Genomic DNA, 16,314 nt, shown 5'->3' on the forward strand with positions numbered 1-16,314 from the left:
AGGAGCTCTGTCTCTAGCTCCTCCCTCCTCCCGTATACACAGTAGTGTATCCGTAGCACCTGTCATTTTCCATCTTCGTAATGGGAAAGTCTATATTCACCGGATTGCAGATTTTACCTCAGAATTGAGAATTTTGATAATGACTGATCAGTTTTGGCAGAGAGAGACACAAATGTTTCTGATAATAGATATTACAAAGTTGCTTATTTTCCTGTGTATTATTGATTTATGAAATAAAAATTAATACGATGTTTACTCTTTAACCCCATTCTGACGTGGAGTGTAATAATACATACCTGCGCCCTGGGCCTTATGGACCAGGTATGGATTATTATGCCTTTGCGATCGCGCCGGGTGTCAGCTGATTCTAACAGCTGGCACCCGGTACTATGTGCCAGGAGCGGTCTGCTTTCGCCACAATAACCCCCAAAATGCTGCAGTCGAAATAGGGTCAATTTTTTCCTGTTACCATTGAAAAAATAAAAAAAAATTGGGTCTAAAGTAACATTTTTGTGAAAAAAGTTACATGTTCGTTTTTTTGTTTCACATTCCAAAAATTCCTGTGAAGCACCTGAAGGGTTAATAAACTTCTTGAATGTGGTTTTGAGCACCTTTTGGGGTGCAGTTTTTAGAATGGTGTCAAATGTGATGTGGTCCCTAAAAAAAAATAAATAAAAAAAAAATAAAAAAAATGGTTTTGTAAATTTTGTTGACCAGCGATTTCTCATTTTTTCAACGTTTTACCAGTAAAACTTTTGGTTCCAAAATTGTGCTGATGTAAAGTAGACATGTGTGAAATGTTATTTATTAATGATTTTGTGTGACATATCTCTCTGATTTAAGGGCATAAAAATTCAAAGTTTGAAAATTGCAAAATTTCCGCCAAATTTCTGATTTTGTTTCACAAATTAACGCAAGTCATATTTAATACATTTTTACCACTATCGTGAAGTACAATATGTCACGAAAAAACAATCTCAGAATCAGCGGGATCCGTTGAAGCGTTCCAGAGTAATTACCTCATAAAGTGACAGTGGTCAGAATTGTAAAAATTGGCCTGGTCATTAACGTGCAAATCACGTGTAAATGGGGTTAACCTTTATCTTAGGTGTCATTACAATTGCAGAGCGATACTGATTTTGCACAGTTCCTTTTTTATTTCCCTTTACTTTGCATTACATGAGAATTACATGAGAATTTTTAATGAGAATATTGATTTTAGTGTTCTTTTTTACATTTAAAAAAACTTTTTAGAATAATTTTTTAATAACTATAGTATTCAACTGTGCAATCTTTTGATAATCTTGCACTACTGTAACGCAGTGCCTTAATTGTCTGTCAGTGTGTCACTAACAGCCATTGTGTCAAACCCTACTTCAGGTCAGGCCCAGGGCAATCAGAAAGGCAATCACAGGGGTCACCTTCTGCCAGTCAACTCTTCAGCAACCCCAGATTGTGTCACATGAGCAGCAACCGGGTGTCAAAAAGAATCCTATCCCCATGTTTAACTGCTTCCATGCAGCAGTCACTTTTGATCAGCCATTGCTAGAGTGTGTCAATCGGAAGGAAGGGGGCATATCACTGGTGCAACCTCTGCAGCTGCATAAGAAAAAGGGGGCCCACCGCACCTCCAAAGCCGGTAGAATTGTGTATTATGATAAGTGACTGGACTTTAAAGGGCCCATGTACTGTTCTTGCCCTCTTCTGTCTGTATCCGCCACTGGTGTCAACCATATGTTAAATCTGACAGAGGCTGCTAATGGCACATTTACATTATATTGTGTTAACTACCAACCAAAAGCATTTTAAACATATGCCTCCGAATGGTAAAACATGAAAGAACATCTAGAGCTCTTAATTTTTAAAACATTCTTAAGCTGCCTTACTAAAGAAAATGTAGAGGACATACTGTTGAATACTCACCAGCCCACTCATATGCCAGCAGTCATTTTCCTGAAGCGTTTTCACAGGTGGTTTTGCCTTCATTTCTGTGTTGGCTGTATTGTCAGAGAGGTGACTAAACCAGCGCCTGTGCCGCCCCATGACTGAAACCTAATGCTGCCAGGGAGAATAAACTGCATTCTCTCCCAGCAGTGTTAGGCTAAGTGCAGGCGCCGGGCAGGTTAGTAACGCTATTAACCTGCAGATTAGCCACATATCTGCAAGTTAATATTGTTTTTGCTGGTGACAGGTTCCCTTTAAACTTTAAGTAGAGAATGGCTTCCTACCAGAAGACTCCTGAAGAATAAACATGTTGATTTTTTTTAACTGCTTCACTGTTTCCGAACCTTGAAGAGGTTAAAGCAAGTGACCTAAGACAGAACGTGTATGCAACAATTATAACAGAACAATATGGGTTGCACACCATCCCAAGAATATACAGGTGCATCTTACTAAATTAGAATATCATCAAAAAGTTAATTTATTTCAGTTCTTCAATACAGTAAGTGAAACTCATATATTTAATAGAGCACTCTGTTTGTAATGACTATTTCAAGTGTTTATTTCTGTTAATGTTGATGATTATGGCTTACAGCCAATGAAAACACACACATCATTATCTCATTAAATTAGAATAATTAACAAAAAACACCTGCAAAGGATTCCTAAGCATTTAAAAAGGTCCCTTAGTCTGTTTCAATAGGCTCCACAATCATGGGGAAGACTGCTGACTTGACAGCTGTCCTGAAGGCAGTCATTGACACAAAGTAAATGCAAAGTAAATTTTGCATTTCATTTGGAAATCAAGGTCCCAGAGTCTTGGAGAGGCACACAATCCAAGCTGCTTGAGGTCTAGTGTGAAGTTTCCACAATCAGTGATGGTTTGGGGAGCCATGTCATCTGCTGGTGTAGCTCCACTGTGTTTTATCAAGACCAAAGTCAGCGAAGCCGTCTACCAGGAAATTTTACAGCACTTCCAGCTTCCCTCTGCCGACAAGCTTTTTGGAGATGGAAATGTCATTCTCCAGCAGGACTTGGCACCTGTCCACACTGCCAAAAGTACCAATACCTGGTTTAAAAACAACAGTATCACTTTGCTTGATTGTCCAGCAAACTCGCCTGATCTTAACCCCATAGAGAATCTATGGGGTATTGTCAAGAGGAAGATGAGAGACACCAGACCCAACAATGCAGACGAGCTGAAGGCTGCTATCAAGGCAACCTGGGCTTCCATAACACCTCAGCAGTGACTCAGGCTGATAACCTCCATGCCACGCTGCATTGATGCAGTAATTGATGCAAAAGGAGCCCCGACCAAGTATTGAGTGCATTTACTGAACATACATTTCAGTAGGCCAACATTTTGGATTTTAAAAACATTTTCAAGCTGTTGTTATAAAGTATTCTAATTTACTGAGATAATGACCTTTGTGTTTTCATTGGCTGTAAACCATAATCATCAACATTAACAGAAATAAACACTTGAAATAGATCACTCTGTTTGTAATGACTCTATATAATATACGAGTTTCACTTTTTGTATTGAAGAACTGAAATAAATTTGATGATATTCTAATTTAGTGAGATTCACCTGTAGGTAGGTACCGTATTTGAAAAGGTGCTTGTTCTTCTGGAGCGGAGCACTATGCTCCTTCATTTATCTATATTGTAAACTCATATAGAGAAGTTGTAGACCAATAGGCACAAATCTGCTCAAGTAATTTTATTGTTTTTTTTCAAATCCAATTTCCAAGCTATTTTAGCTTTTTGACATAAGGTGACAATTAGCAAAAGAACGTTTCGGGTTTTCTAACCTTTGATCAGGCCTAATAAAGTCACCATTGTATGACTGATATAGAAGACTGTGTAGTGCGGTTGGGGGTGGTATTACCCAATTGTAGACCTTCAGAAAGTCCCTGAGGAAAGAAGACCCTTTAATATTACGGTTCAGTGTAGTAAAACTGTGTTCCTGATAGTGTTCCCTTATTTACATTTGCCTTACACTCATTAATTACAATAGCATCTCTTTTACTATTCAGCTAAGAAAAATATCTGGTGGTATATGTAAAAATACAATATTTCCTGGATTATAAAATATTTATTTTAATTTTTTTTTTCATTATGTTTTTACAAAAGCAATCTCATTTTAATAAATGCATCATAAAGATGTACAAAAGTTTTATTAAATTTATTAAAGAGAACCTGACAGCTGATACATGCTACTCAATCAACAGGCAGTAGGTTTCAGAGAACGGCTACATGATCTGAGCCAGGCTAGTCCCACTCTGCACCGTTTCAGAGAAAAACATTTTTTAAAAGTTGACAGAGACTGAGTCGTACAGGATGCTAGTCGGACAGGCGGATCCATGCAGCCAGAGTCTGATGCATGGTGCCCGTGGATCGTGTAGCATGTATTCTCTGTCAGGTTCCCTTTAAAATCACTGTCTAGTCAGGAGTTCAAAAATGAGCGTGTAGGTGATGCTAATATGCAATTTTAATTTTTCCCAAAGCTTAAATGGGTTTGTCCAGGACTTTTACATTTATGGCCTATCCTTAGGATAGGCCACCAATATCTGATCAGTGGGGATGCAGCACCCTAGGCGATAAGCTGCTCTTGCTGCTGGCCAGAAGTGCTGAGTTGCAGAGCTACCTGCACAGCACCGTCAACTGCATAGTGGCCGTGACCGAGTATTACACGTCTGCCCACTATTCAAATCAATAAGGGGTTGCTGTGGTACGTTACCGTGGCCGCTATGCTGTTAATTAAGCTGTGCAGCTCTGCAACTGAGCTGGTTCTGGGAACAACTGATTGGTACTAGGTGTCATTAATGTAAGAGTGTCAGACAACCCCGTTAATCAGCTGACTTTTAGCTTAGCTCTATTAGGACAGATCTGGGATCTATTATGATACTGTGGCCAGACACCCTAACTCCTGACTCATCATAGGGTTCTGTTACTGCTCTCCTGCTCTCTACCATCTCGCATCAGCTTTCACATTCTTTTTTTTCCATCTGTAGATGCATCATGCTGCTATCAGGCAAAGGAACTAATGTGCCGAGAAACCTGTGAGCAGGTAAATATTTTCTCTTGTGATTTTACTTTTGATCGTAACACATAACCAGTTTTCAGTTTGTACATACATTCCTCAACTTTGAAATTGCAACACAAGCAAGAAGCAAAAAAAATCAGAGAATTGTGGAAATTGATAGACATGTTAATGATGTACGAATGATGAAAAATGGAAAATGTTCACAACATCATGATTTATTCAATATTGAGTATGAGTGTCATGCTCGGAATTCCGCACTTACAAGCCTTGGCATGTTGTCAGTAAGGTTATTAATGGTTGTGTGAGGAATGTTCTGCATTGATTGAAATTGGGCACGCAAATCATAAAGATCTACAGCTGGCAGCTCCCTTTGCCATTGCCGACCAAGTCCCGAGACACTGCTGGCCATGGCAAGCCTTTTAGACCACACAGGCTGCTCAGAGTAGCAGGAGTAATTTGGAGTGCACTCACTTTCTATTGGGTGGAGGTGCTAGTAGATTAGGGTGGAATCTGTAGTCAAATTCACTGCACACTTCTGTATTTTTGCAGATAAAACGTATTTTGTTATTGTAGGTTAGGCTTCACATTATTCAAAGAGAGAATTCAATGATAATTCACCTGCCACTGTTAAGGCAACCAATACAAGTGTACTACACTTCTGGAGCCTCTGAACTACCTATACTATTCTAATCTATTCACATGAATGATGCAACATTGTGACCAAGATTCGGGAGAGTCGAAACGTTATTTAGTTGCATAAAGCATTGAATGATCTCCATTGATTTACTGAATGATCTCCTTTTCAATCATGCAAATTTTAACATGCAACATCCTACACCAATAAAATACGTTTTATTTGCAAGAATTTAGGAGTTGCAGTGAATTTGACTACACAGTAGCAAGAGCAACATGTGGCCTGGTGTTGTAATGAAAAATGGCTCCTGGCACACTTTTGAGAAATGGATGTACCCCTGGTTCAATTCTTGATCCATTTGTATTGCAAATTGGAAGTCACACACCAAGCCTAAAACGTCAAAAAATGTTTACAGTAATCATAAGAATGCATGACATTGGGCTTCAAGCAGGGGCTTAATGATCAAGGTCGCAGAGAGTGAGAGTGCAAGCGGGCCCATGCAGGAGGGGTCCCACCGACTCCAGTAGCTAGATCAGCTTGATGTACGTATGAAGACGCACAGTCAGGTGAAATGTATTGCGGTGCAGAGACACGACGGGTCCCTACACTGCAATATATGTTGCTGGCCAATCTGAGGCCGGCAGCTGATGTCAGCATGTATACCATGGCAGTGATGCCATGTGCTACCATCACTTGCATGCTGAAGTCAGCTGCTGGCTTCTTTGCAGTCTACGTCGTGGGTGCAGGGGAAGGAGAGACGAATAGTTTAATTTTTTTTATATTTGTTGGAGAATAGCCACAGAACAGGGACATTATTAATGGAAGAAGCCCAGGATGGGACACGTTAGACCAGGGTGGGGGACATTTCTTACTGGAAGGGGCCTACTATGGGGGACATTATTACAGAAAAGGGCCAGGATGGAAGGACGTTACTACAGTAAGGGGCTAAAAACAGGGACATTATTGCAGAATAGGATATAACTTGCCGGTAGATGCTACCTGCTGACACGCCACGACCATTTTGTTGGAGCAAAAAAAAAAATCTTCAGCCAAATGACCGCGGTGCGTGTGCAGTTGCATCTATCAGCAAGCGATGCTCTTAATCTGTGCATCACTACACACACGGTGGGGCCATTTTGCTGTAGATTAATTTTTTTGCGCCAACAAAATGGCTGTGGCGCGTGTGCAGTAGCATCTATCGGCAAGTGATAGATACTACTGTGACTGTGCGGGCACCGGCACCATTTTGCTTGATGTTATTTTCTTTTCTAACACTACATAATGCATATTCTATGCGAAATAGGAGGCAGGTCAGTGAAGGCACAGTGACCTGTCATAAGAGCATACAGATGAATATATAAGCAGAGCACCAGATAGAGCCCACCCCACAGGCCGCCCCGAAGCACGAGAATATCATTATCTCCAAACTGAAAGTAAAGATTACACAAGAACCACAGGACGGATTTCATCAGCCAAGGTATTGTATTAATCAGTGTAACAGCGCCCACCTGACAGTGTGTAGTTTACTTACCACAATCCTGCTGACGGTTTCACTTTAAATGTTTTCTCCCTGATTAGTGGCTTGTTTTTTGCGAGATGAGCTTAAGTTTTTATTGATGCCATTTGGGGGTACATCAGATTTTTTATTTGCTTTTTATTCCAATGTTTGAGAAACAATGATCAAATAAAAGCAATTCAGAATTGTCTTTAGAATTTTTACGCCATTTTACCCTGTTCAGCGTGTGGTAAACGTCATAAGATGACTTTGTTATTTGGGTCAGTACAAATACTGCAACACCAGGGTTATAAAGTATTTTTATAATTTGCTATTTTTGCATGCTAAAACAACTGATTTATAAATAAGTATTTACTATTGCATAACCATATTCTGAGAGCTATAACTTTTTTATTTTCCCTCTGAGCGAGCTATATGGAGCCTTGTTTTCTGTGGGATGAGTTGACTTTTTTTTTTAACCATTTTGGACTATATAACATTTTGATCGCTTTTTTTTCAATATTTGTGTGTTGGGAGTGAACAAAAAACAGAAAATTTATAAAATTTTTATTTTTTTTCCACGCCTTACCCTGCAGTAAAAGTGATCAGGTAACTTTATTCTTCGGGTCATAATAATCAAAGTGATAACAGATTTATATAGGTTTTTATGTTTTCCTTCTTTTGCACACTAAAATTAATCTTTTGCAAATAATAGTTTGTTTTTCCATCGTCCCACTCTGATAGCTGTAACTTTATCTTTTTGGCGATAGAGCTTCATAAGGGCTTGTTTTTTTGTGGGACAAGATTTTTTATAGATATATATATTTTTTTTTTTGTATGCGAGTTTTTGATCACTTTTTATTCCATGTTTTGTGTGTCAGTGTGATGAAAAAGCTAGATTTTGGGCGCATGTTTTTTTAATTTTTTTATACTGTGTTCACCAAACTGTTTAAATAATATGATCGCTTCATAGATTTTTTTGTTTTGAACGCAGTGATACATGATACATGAACATTTTTTCCTTCATTTTTATTGTGAAAAACTGCGTTTTTTTTTCTTGAAAAACATTTTTTCATTTTTTTTCGGACTTTCACTATATTTTTTTTTACATTGTTGCAAACTTAATTTCACTTTTTTTATACGTTTTTTTTTACCTACTTCCAGAATGGGATATCAACTGTCCCTGATCTGATGGCTGGGCAGCAAAGTATTAGAGCTGTCAATCAGACACAGACAGGAAGCGGGGCAGATCATGCTCAGGTACGGACCTTACAGGCCAATGTACCTGGGTGATCCCCAGGCCTCTATTTGGCCTGGTATCACCATGGACATCATCAACAATCTCAATCGCAATTATGCCGATCACAATCTCATTGTATAATCAGAGTAAAGAGGGAACTCCTTCCCTTTACAGTGTGTACCTAAAGTCTGGACACACATAAATTCTCATTAACTATAACTTAAATTAATTTAATTAACTATAATAGAATTTTGCAAAGAGCATCAACCTTTGCATCACAAACGATGGAAATCATATTGAATTAGTTATTTAATATTCCAATTGAATTAAATGTTGTTAATTAATTTCATTTCTTGAAAGTATGTATTTGTATCCTATGTGTCCAGACTTTGGGGACATATTGACAGTTGCATAAGATGGGGTTAAACGCCTGCAATTGCTGCAAGTACCGATTGTGAGCGTTACTTCAGGGTGTCAGCTATTATGTTTAGCTTACATCCACTGGTGATTTCACTGGCTTTGCTAGTGAGCCAGCACAATGGCGAGTACGGCAGTTTGCAGGAGTGTATTTCCCGCAGCACCGTTCATGTATGGCACATGTTGTGAAGAGGTTAACATAAAGACCTGATTTAGTCTGTGTGCGCACGATCAGGATTTGAAGCAGTAATTTCCTGAGCGTTCCTTAATCTCCTTGGCAGGAAAAATGCTGCACGGTTTTGCCGCGATTTTGATGCGGTTTTTGAAGCATTTTTGTACATCAATGAATGCTTTTTGGAGCTAAATAAAGTTATTTGGTGGGACATTGCTTTAAACCTTTGATTACCATAAGAACTGGGGTAAGTATATTGGTTATTTTAAATGATTAAAGAATATGTCTGTTGTATTTCAAATAAAGTGTTTGCTCTGTATCTGTGTGTTTATTTAACTTTTTACTTGACTTTAATTAGTTTTGGTCATGAAAAGGTCTGATTGACACCTTGTCATCACCAAACAAAAGAGCTAGGTGTCAGCTAGTCCCATTCACCCAATGTTTATTAGCATTTCTATTCACCTATTCACATAATTTATGCGACAGCTGTGAGCTGCTATTTTTAGCCTTGGAAGGTGCCATTTGCAAACATGGTACCTGGCCATTATTAACAGCTCACAGCTGTTTGGTTAGCCGTTATGTCCCCACGAACAGCAACAAGTAGCGCTTTGAACTCAGTGTATTTTTGTTGCGTACAAAACGCGGTGTTGTAATGCCGCACTTTTGTTGTCGGTACATGTGAATCCACCACATATAATGACACTTCAGTCGGTCAAAATCTGCAGCGTAGACTAGCGTGTACGCTACAGAAATTGACATGCTGCTGGTGAGTTTAGGTACGCGGCCACGATCAGGAGCTGCAGGTTTGATGCTGCATGTTTATACAGTTTCAAACTCGCAGCGTCCAGATGTTACAGCATAGTGGATGGGATCTCTTGAAATTTCATGTCCACTATGCATGCATCAGAGGCTGAGAATCACCCGTGGACACTGACATGTGGCGTGTCTTTCAAGACCGCAGCATGTCAAATTCTCTTGCGGAGTCGCTAGTCTCTGCAACAGAAATTTGACCACCAGATAGTATACAATGCTTTAAATATGCATGGTTCAGTGAACACATGTGGATTTACCTGCGTTCAATAGAATGCAACGTTTTGGACACAGCAAAAAATATGCGTCCTAAGCGCTGCCACGTCCGGATCGTGGGCACAGATCTTAAAGTTAAAAAAAAGATAGCGTGGGCTCCTGCGTCATTTTTATAACCAGCAGAGGGAAAGCCGACTGCTGGGGGCTGATATTAGTAGCCGGGGAAGGAGCCATTAGCCAAAAATGTTCCCTGGCTATTAATATCAGCCCACAGCTGTTTCTTTATCCTTTACTGGCTAGATTACAGGGGGACCCCAGAAAAAAATTGACGTGTGGTCTCCCTATAAAATCTAACCAGTAAAGGCTAAACTAGACAGCTGCGGGCTGATATTAATAGCCAGGGAAGGGGCCATGGATACTAGCCCCCTCCGCGGCTATTAATATCCTCAGCAGTTCAAGATATTCCGCACCTGGCGCTTCGCCTCGCTCTTCCCACTGCCCTGTAGCGGTGGCAAGTGGGGTAATGGGGTTGGGGTTCAAGTCAGCCTTCTATTGGCGGCTGACTTGAAGCCCAGGTTAGTAATGGAGGGCGTCTATAAGACGTCCCCATTACGAACTGCGTAATAAAATGGTTGCCTCTTTTTCAATAAATACATGGCCAGAATAAAGTATTTTAATGAAATAAAAAACACACTTTTTTTAAAAATTTTTTATTGTACTGGGTCTGCAAAGCCCCCAAACTTCTGAAAAAAAAATTAAAAAACAACCAGCCATATTCCTCACCTGTCCACCGTCACGACGCTGTCCACTTACCGCCAACGACTGTCCCACGGCGATCCGGGTCACTTCTATAGCAGTAACATCAGCCATCACTGATGTCACTGCTGTAGAAGACAATCACTCCTGTCAGTGTACATTGATGTGCAGAAGGTCACTGGGGTTCATCAGCTGAAGATCTGCTGATGAGCCCTGGTGAGCTAACCACCCTGGGAGCATTCTTCTGAATGTTCCCACGGGAAGGTCACATGAGCATCAGCTGATCGGTCACTTAACTGATCAGCTGATCGCTGACGTCACCGCAGGTCCTGGCAGCTCGGTACACTGCTGGGAGCAAGCGCACTCCCGCAGTATACCGCTGGCCGCTGGGAGGAGAGGATCGCCGCCAGGGACCAGGAGGACACCGGGGGCCGCTGGACAGGTGAGTATAATGTTTTTTTTACTTTTTCTTTCTTTTTTTTTTTTTACCGCGGGCACGCTGGCTGGGCAGAGCAGACTTCTGCTCCTCCCAGCCACGCCGCACTCGCTGTTATCAACGGGAGCTGTGGTCGGATGAGAGGAGCAGTCGTCCTCCTCTCCCGACCTGGGTACCACCCGCAGCGCGTTTCTAGCGTAAAATCGCACCCATTGGCTTTAATTGAAACGTAGCAAATCTGCAAGTATAGATATTATACCTGCGGGTTTGCTGCGGTTCAATGCAAGTCAATGGGCAGGAATTTGCGGCGGAAACGCCCGAACAATGGCAACGCTGCGTTTTTTTCCGCAATGGTAATCCTGAGTGGAAATTTCCACATCATGTTCACAGCACATCAGGATTACCATTGCTACAGCTGGCAGACCTATTAACAAGCGTTTTTGCAGCGTCTCCGTGGTGGAGAAACTGCCGCGAAAACGCATCAAAAATGCTTCGTGTGCACATACAATGTTTCACTATATTTTGTTAACACTTTATTTATGATTGTGTTATGCATTTGTATTTAATTCATGTAGATTAATTTTATCTTTGTAAAATAGATTTTAAAATAATAGATTTTAAAATGCACTTACACTTTAATTGCTTATTGACTTGCCATACTGAAAAAGTCTTTTGAATGAAAATCTCTAGAAGGAAGAAAACTTTTATCTCACAGGTGAAATACTGTTTAAAGAAAGGAAGCAGTGACTTTTATATAATGAGGCTGTTTCATTTTTAAAAATAACATGTTTACTTTATGATAGGTTCTCTTATATACCTGTTGTTTATTGTACTATTTTTTTTGTGCAGATTTTATCATCAAAAAGTGAATCACATCAAAAACATTTATTACAGAGGGCTCCGGAATTTTGTCCATCATCAATGGTAAATTATTAGCTTAACAAAGTTTAAATAAATGTAAAATCTGTTGAAAGCTTCAGTATCAGTATGGTATTAAACCATATGTTATAACAAACCAAATGCTTATTTGTTATCTGATCACATCTTTTATATGGACATAAATATCATGAATTGTTAGCAGCTTGCTGTATCCCATTTTGTAAACAGGGCATGCTGCTGACTTGAATATATACTAAATGGGGATGAACAATCATAGTAACAATTTGCACGTTTCACAATTACTGCTGCATGTAAAATGAGCATCAATCGACTTTTTATGTTGTTCACTTCTTTGAGGCAGTTTATCTGCTCATTTAAAAGTTCCTTGCTATTGTAGAAGTTAGCTTTTAATGCTGACTTCTTGGTGAGCTTTAGATAGACCTGTACAAAGTAGCCAATCAACAGAAGTACAGCCCCTGGCAAAAATTATGGAATCACCGGGCTCGGAGGATGTTCATTCAGTTGTTTAATGTTGTTGAAAAAAAGCAGATCAGACATGGCACAAAACTAAAGGCATTTCAAATGGCAACTTTATGGCTTTAAGAAACACCAAAAGAAATCAATATTAAAAAATGTGGTACTCAGTAAGGGTAATTTTTTGCAGACCAAGCAGAGGGAAAAAATTATGGAATCACTCAATTCTCAGGAAAAAAATATGGAATTCTGAAAAACAAACACACAAAAGAACACTCCAGTACATCACTAGTATTTTGTTGCACCATCTCTGGCTTTAATAACAGCTTGCAGTCTCTGAGGCATGGACTTAATGAGTGACAAACAGTACTCTTCATCAATCTGGCTCCAACTTTCTTTGATTGCTGTTGCCAGATCAGCTTTGCAGGTTGGATCCTTGTCATGGACCATTTTCTTCAACTTCCACCAAAGATTTTCAATTGGATTGAGATCCAGACTATTTGCAGGCCATGACATTGACCTTATGTGTTTTCACAGTATTTGCTCTATGGCAGGATGCATTATCATCTTGAAAAATGATGTTATCATCCCCAAACATCCTTTCAATTGATGGGATAAGAAAACTGTCCAAAATATCAATGTAAACTTGGGCATTTATTGAAGATGTAATGACAGCCATCTCCCCAGTGCCTTTACCTGACTTGCAGCCCCATATCATCAATGACTGGAAATTTGCGTGTTCTCTTCATGCAGTCATCTTTATAAATTTCATAGAAACGGCACCAAACAAAAGTTCCATCATCATCACCTTGCCCAATGCAGATTCGCAATTCATCACTGAATATGACTTTCATCCAGTCATCCACAGTCCACGATTGCTTTTCCTTAGCCCATTGTAACCTTGTTTTTTTCTGTTTAGGTGTTAATGATGGCTTATGTTTAGCTTTTCTGTATGTAAATCCCATTTTCTTTAGGCGGTTTCTTACAGTTCGGTCACAGACGTTGACTCCAGTTTCCTCCCATTCTTTCCTCATTTGTTTTGTTGTGCATTTCCTCTTTTGGAGACATATTGCTTTAAGTTTCCGTTCTTGACGCTTTGATGTCTTCCTTGGTCTACCAGTATGTTTGCCTTTAACAACCTTCCCATGTTGTTTGTATTTGGTCCAGATTTTAGACACAGCTGACTGTGAACAACCAACATCTTTTGCAACATTGCATGATGATTTACCTTCTTTTAAGAGTTTGATAATCCTCTCCTTTGTTTCAATTGACATCTCTCGTGTTGGAGCCATGATTCATGTCAGTCCACTTGGTGCAACAGCTCTCCAAGGTGTGATCACTCCTTTTTAGATGCAGACTAATGAGCTGATCTAATTTGATGCAGGTGTTAGTTTTGGAAATGAAAATTTACAGGGTGATTCCATAATTTTTTTCCTCAGAATTTAGTGATTCCATATTTTTTTCCCTCTGCTTGGTCTGCAAAAAATTACCCTTACTGAGTACCACATTTTTAATCTTGATTTCTTTTAGTGTTTCTTAAAGCCCTAAAGTTTCCATTTGAAATGACTTTAGTTTTGTGCCATGTCTGTGATCTGCTTTTTTTCAACAACTTTAAACAACTGAATGAATATCCTCCGAGCCTGGTGATTCCATAATTTTTGCCAGGGGTTGTAGAGCTGCAGACGAGAGTAAAATATTTTTACTTCAGACTCCCTGAAGACAATGTAGCTTAAATGGGTTATCCACTATTAGGACAACCCGTTCTCAATCTGAATGTTTTCTCCCGTGAAAATAAAAACACCTACATTCACTTCCTGTGATTGTGCCATTCCAGCAGTGTCGGCTAGTGATGAGTCATTTGTGAACGATCCAAGACAAAGAGCCGGCTCCCTGCTGTGAACAGTGGGAGCCGGCACCCCAGTGAGAGTCGCTAAATTCTCTGAATGGCTCTCACTGCTTGTAAAATTCCAGTGATCAGCGGACGCAACTCCGCCCACCCAAACCAAACTCCACCGATACATCAATTTAATTTGCTGATCGGAAGTAGACGGGGTTTCGTCCATGGGTGTGAACCCTGCGCCCAATCTGCTCTGGTGTCACTGTCCTTGCCTTCAGACGTATTCGTAATCTTGAGAAGGTGAGAGCTGTCCGCTCACTTCCTCTTGATTACTAATATGTCTGAAGGTGGGGACAGTGACGCCAGTATTGCTTGGACATAGGGCTCACGTCATAACAACTGCACGTCAGGCCCGGTAACGTAAGTGCTCACACCGCTGGAATGGCGTCGGCACGGAAGCTGAGTATCCAGTAGATATTTTTATTTTCACAGGGGCAAAAATTCAGATTCAGAAGGGGTTGTCCTAGTAGTGGACAAAGAGTAAAGAGTTATTTTCAAAATCATAGTGTAGCCTTAAAATAATCTCCATGTATTTATTTGTGCCAATATAACTTATTTTTATATCTGCCCTGTTTTGTACACATCACACCTCAAAGGATGGCATTCCAGGTTCTATTTACTCTCCTGTTGCCATTGAAACTGTCCTGTTCTAGTTCTAGTGTTCATGGCCAATTATTTGCAGTGCAATTTTTCAGCAGACTTCTCATCATCATAGCTCTACTCTGCCTCGAGTACTGACATAGAGTTAATTCCAAAGATTGAATATACTCTATGCTTCTGTTCAATCTCTGCTCCTGTACAGTACACTGCCTGGCCAATTTTATCTCCTGCTATCTGCGTCAGTATACCCTGAGTGGTTTTAAATAATTGTTAGCTGACTTCTATCTGTGCCCCCTGATTTCCTCCACAGTGTATCTTGTGATGACTAAGCATTTCAGAGCTGAGCTATGTTTGTTGCCTGCTACTGACAGATCAGTGATGTGATCAGGCCCGGACTGCTAATCTGCCCTTCCGGACACTTTTCCAGTGGGCCGCTGCGTGGCACTGCTTGTTGGGCCTCCAGCCCGTTTTTCTGTGTGCCAGCCCCTTTAATTTTCCCGGTGACTTGCAGACTCACGGGTGGCTCAGTGTCACTGGGCGGGAGGCGTGCACGCAGCGTTCATCAACTGAACGATGACGACGCACAGGTGATGGAGCTGGTAGCACGTTGACAGTGACACTGTCATATGTCAGCGCGGTCTGCTGTCCTGCCCTAGCAGCACTGCAGCCGCGGCCCTGCCGGAATAGCTGGTGATGAGAGGATTCATCTTACTACACTGCTAAAAAAAGTAAAGGGAACACTCAAATAACACATCCTAGATCTGAATGAATGAAATATTCTCATTGAATACTTTGTTCTGTACAAAGTTGAATGTGCTGACAACAAAATCACACAAAAATCATCAATGGAAATCAAATTTATTAACCGATGGATGCCTGGATTTGGAGTCACCCCCAAAATTAAAGTGGAAAAACACACTACAGGCTGATCCAGCTTTGATATAATGTCCTTAAAACAAGTCAAAATGAGGCTCAGTATTGTGTGTGGCCTCCACGTGCCTGTATGACCTCCTTACAATGCCTGGGCTTGCTCCTGATGAGGTTACAGATGGTCTCCTGTGGAATCTCCTCCCAGAACTGGACTAAAGCATTCGCCAACTCCTGGACAGTCTGTGGTGCAACGTGACGTTGGTGGATGGAGCAAGACATGATGTCCCAGATGTGCTCAATCGGATTCCGGTCTGGGGAACGGACGGGCCAGGCCATAGCTTCAATGCCTTCATCTTGCAGGAACTGCTGACACACTCCAGCCATATGAGTTCTGGCATTGTCCTGCATTAGGAGGAACCCAGGGCCAA

At 40.5% G+C, this 16,314-nt stretch overlaps 1 protein-coding gene across 3 annotated transcripts in view; it reads left to right on the forward strand.

The window, feature by feature from the left end:
- The window catches only part of RECK (reversion inducing cysteine rich protein with kazal motifs), a 677,252-nt gene that overhangs the window by 77,956 nt on the left and 582,982 nt on the right, over positions 1-16,314 (forward strand). For all 3 annotated transcript variants that reach the window (XM_073678381.1, XM_073678382.1, XM_073678383.1), the window contains exons 2-3: positions 4,959-5,014; positions 12,016-12,090. In XM_073678381.1, coding sequence (XP_073534482.1) covers positions 4,959-5,014; positions 12,016-12,090 — 131 coding nt within the window. The remainder of the gene's footprint in view (positions 1-4,958; positions 5,015-12,015; positions 12,091-16,314) is intronic.

This window comes from Phyllobates terribilis, unplaced genomic scaffold, assembly GCF_046119375.1.
Source record: "Phyllobates terribilis strain yellow unplaced genomic scaffold, ASM4611937v1 Scaffold_4__5_contigs__length_816908805, whole genome shotgun sequence".
In the NCBI taxonomy this organism is placed as follows: domain Eukaryota; kingdom Metazoa; phylum Chordata; class Amphibia; order Anura; family Dendrobatidae; genus Phyllobates; species Phyllobates terribilis.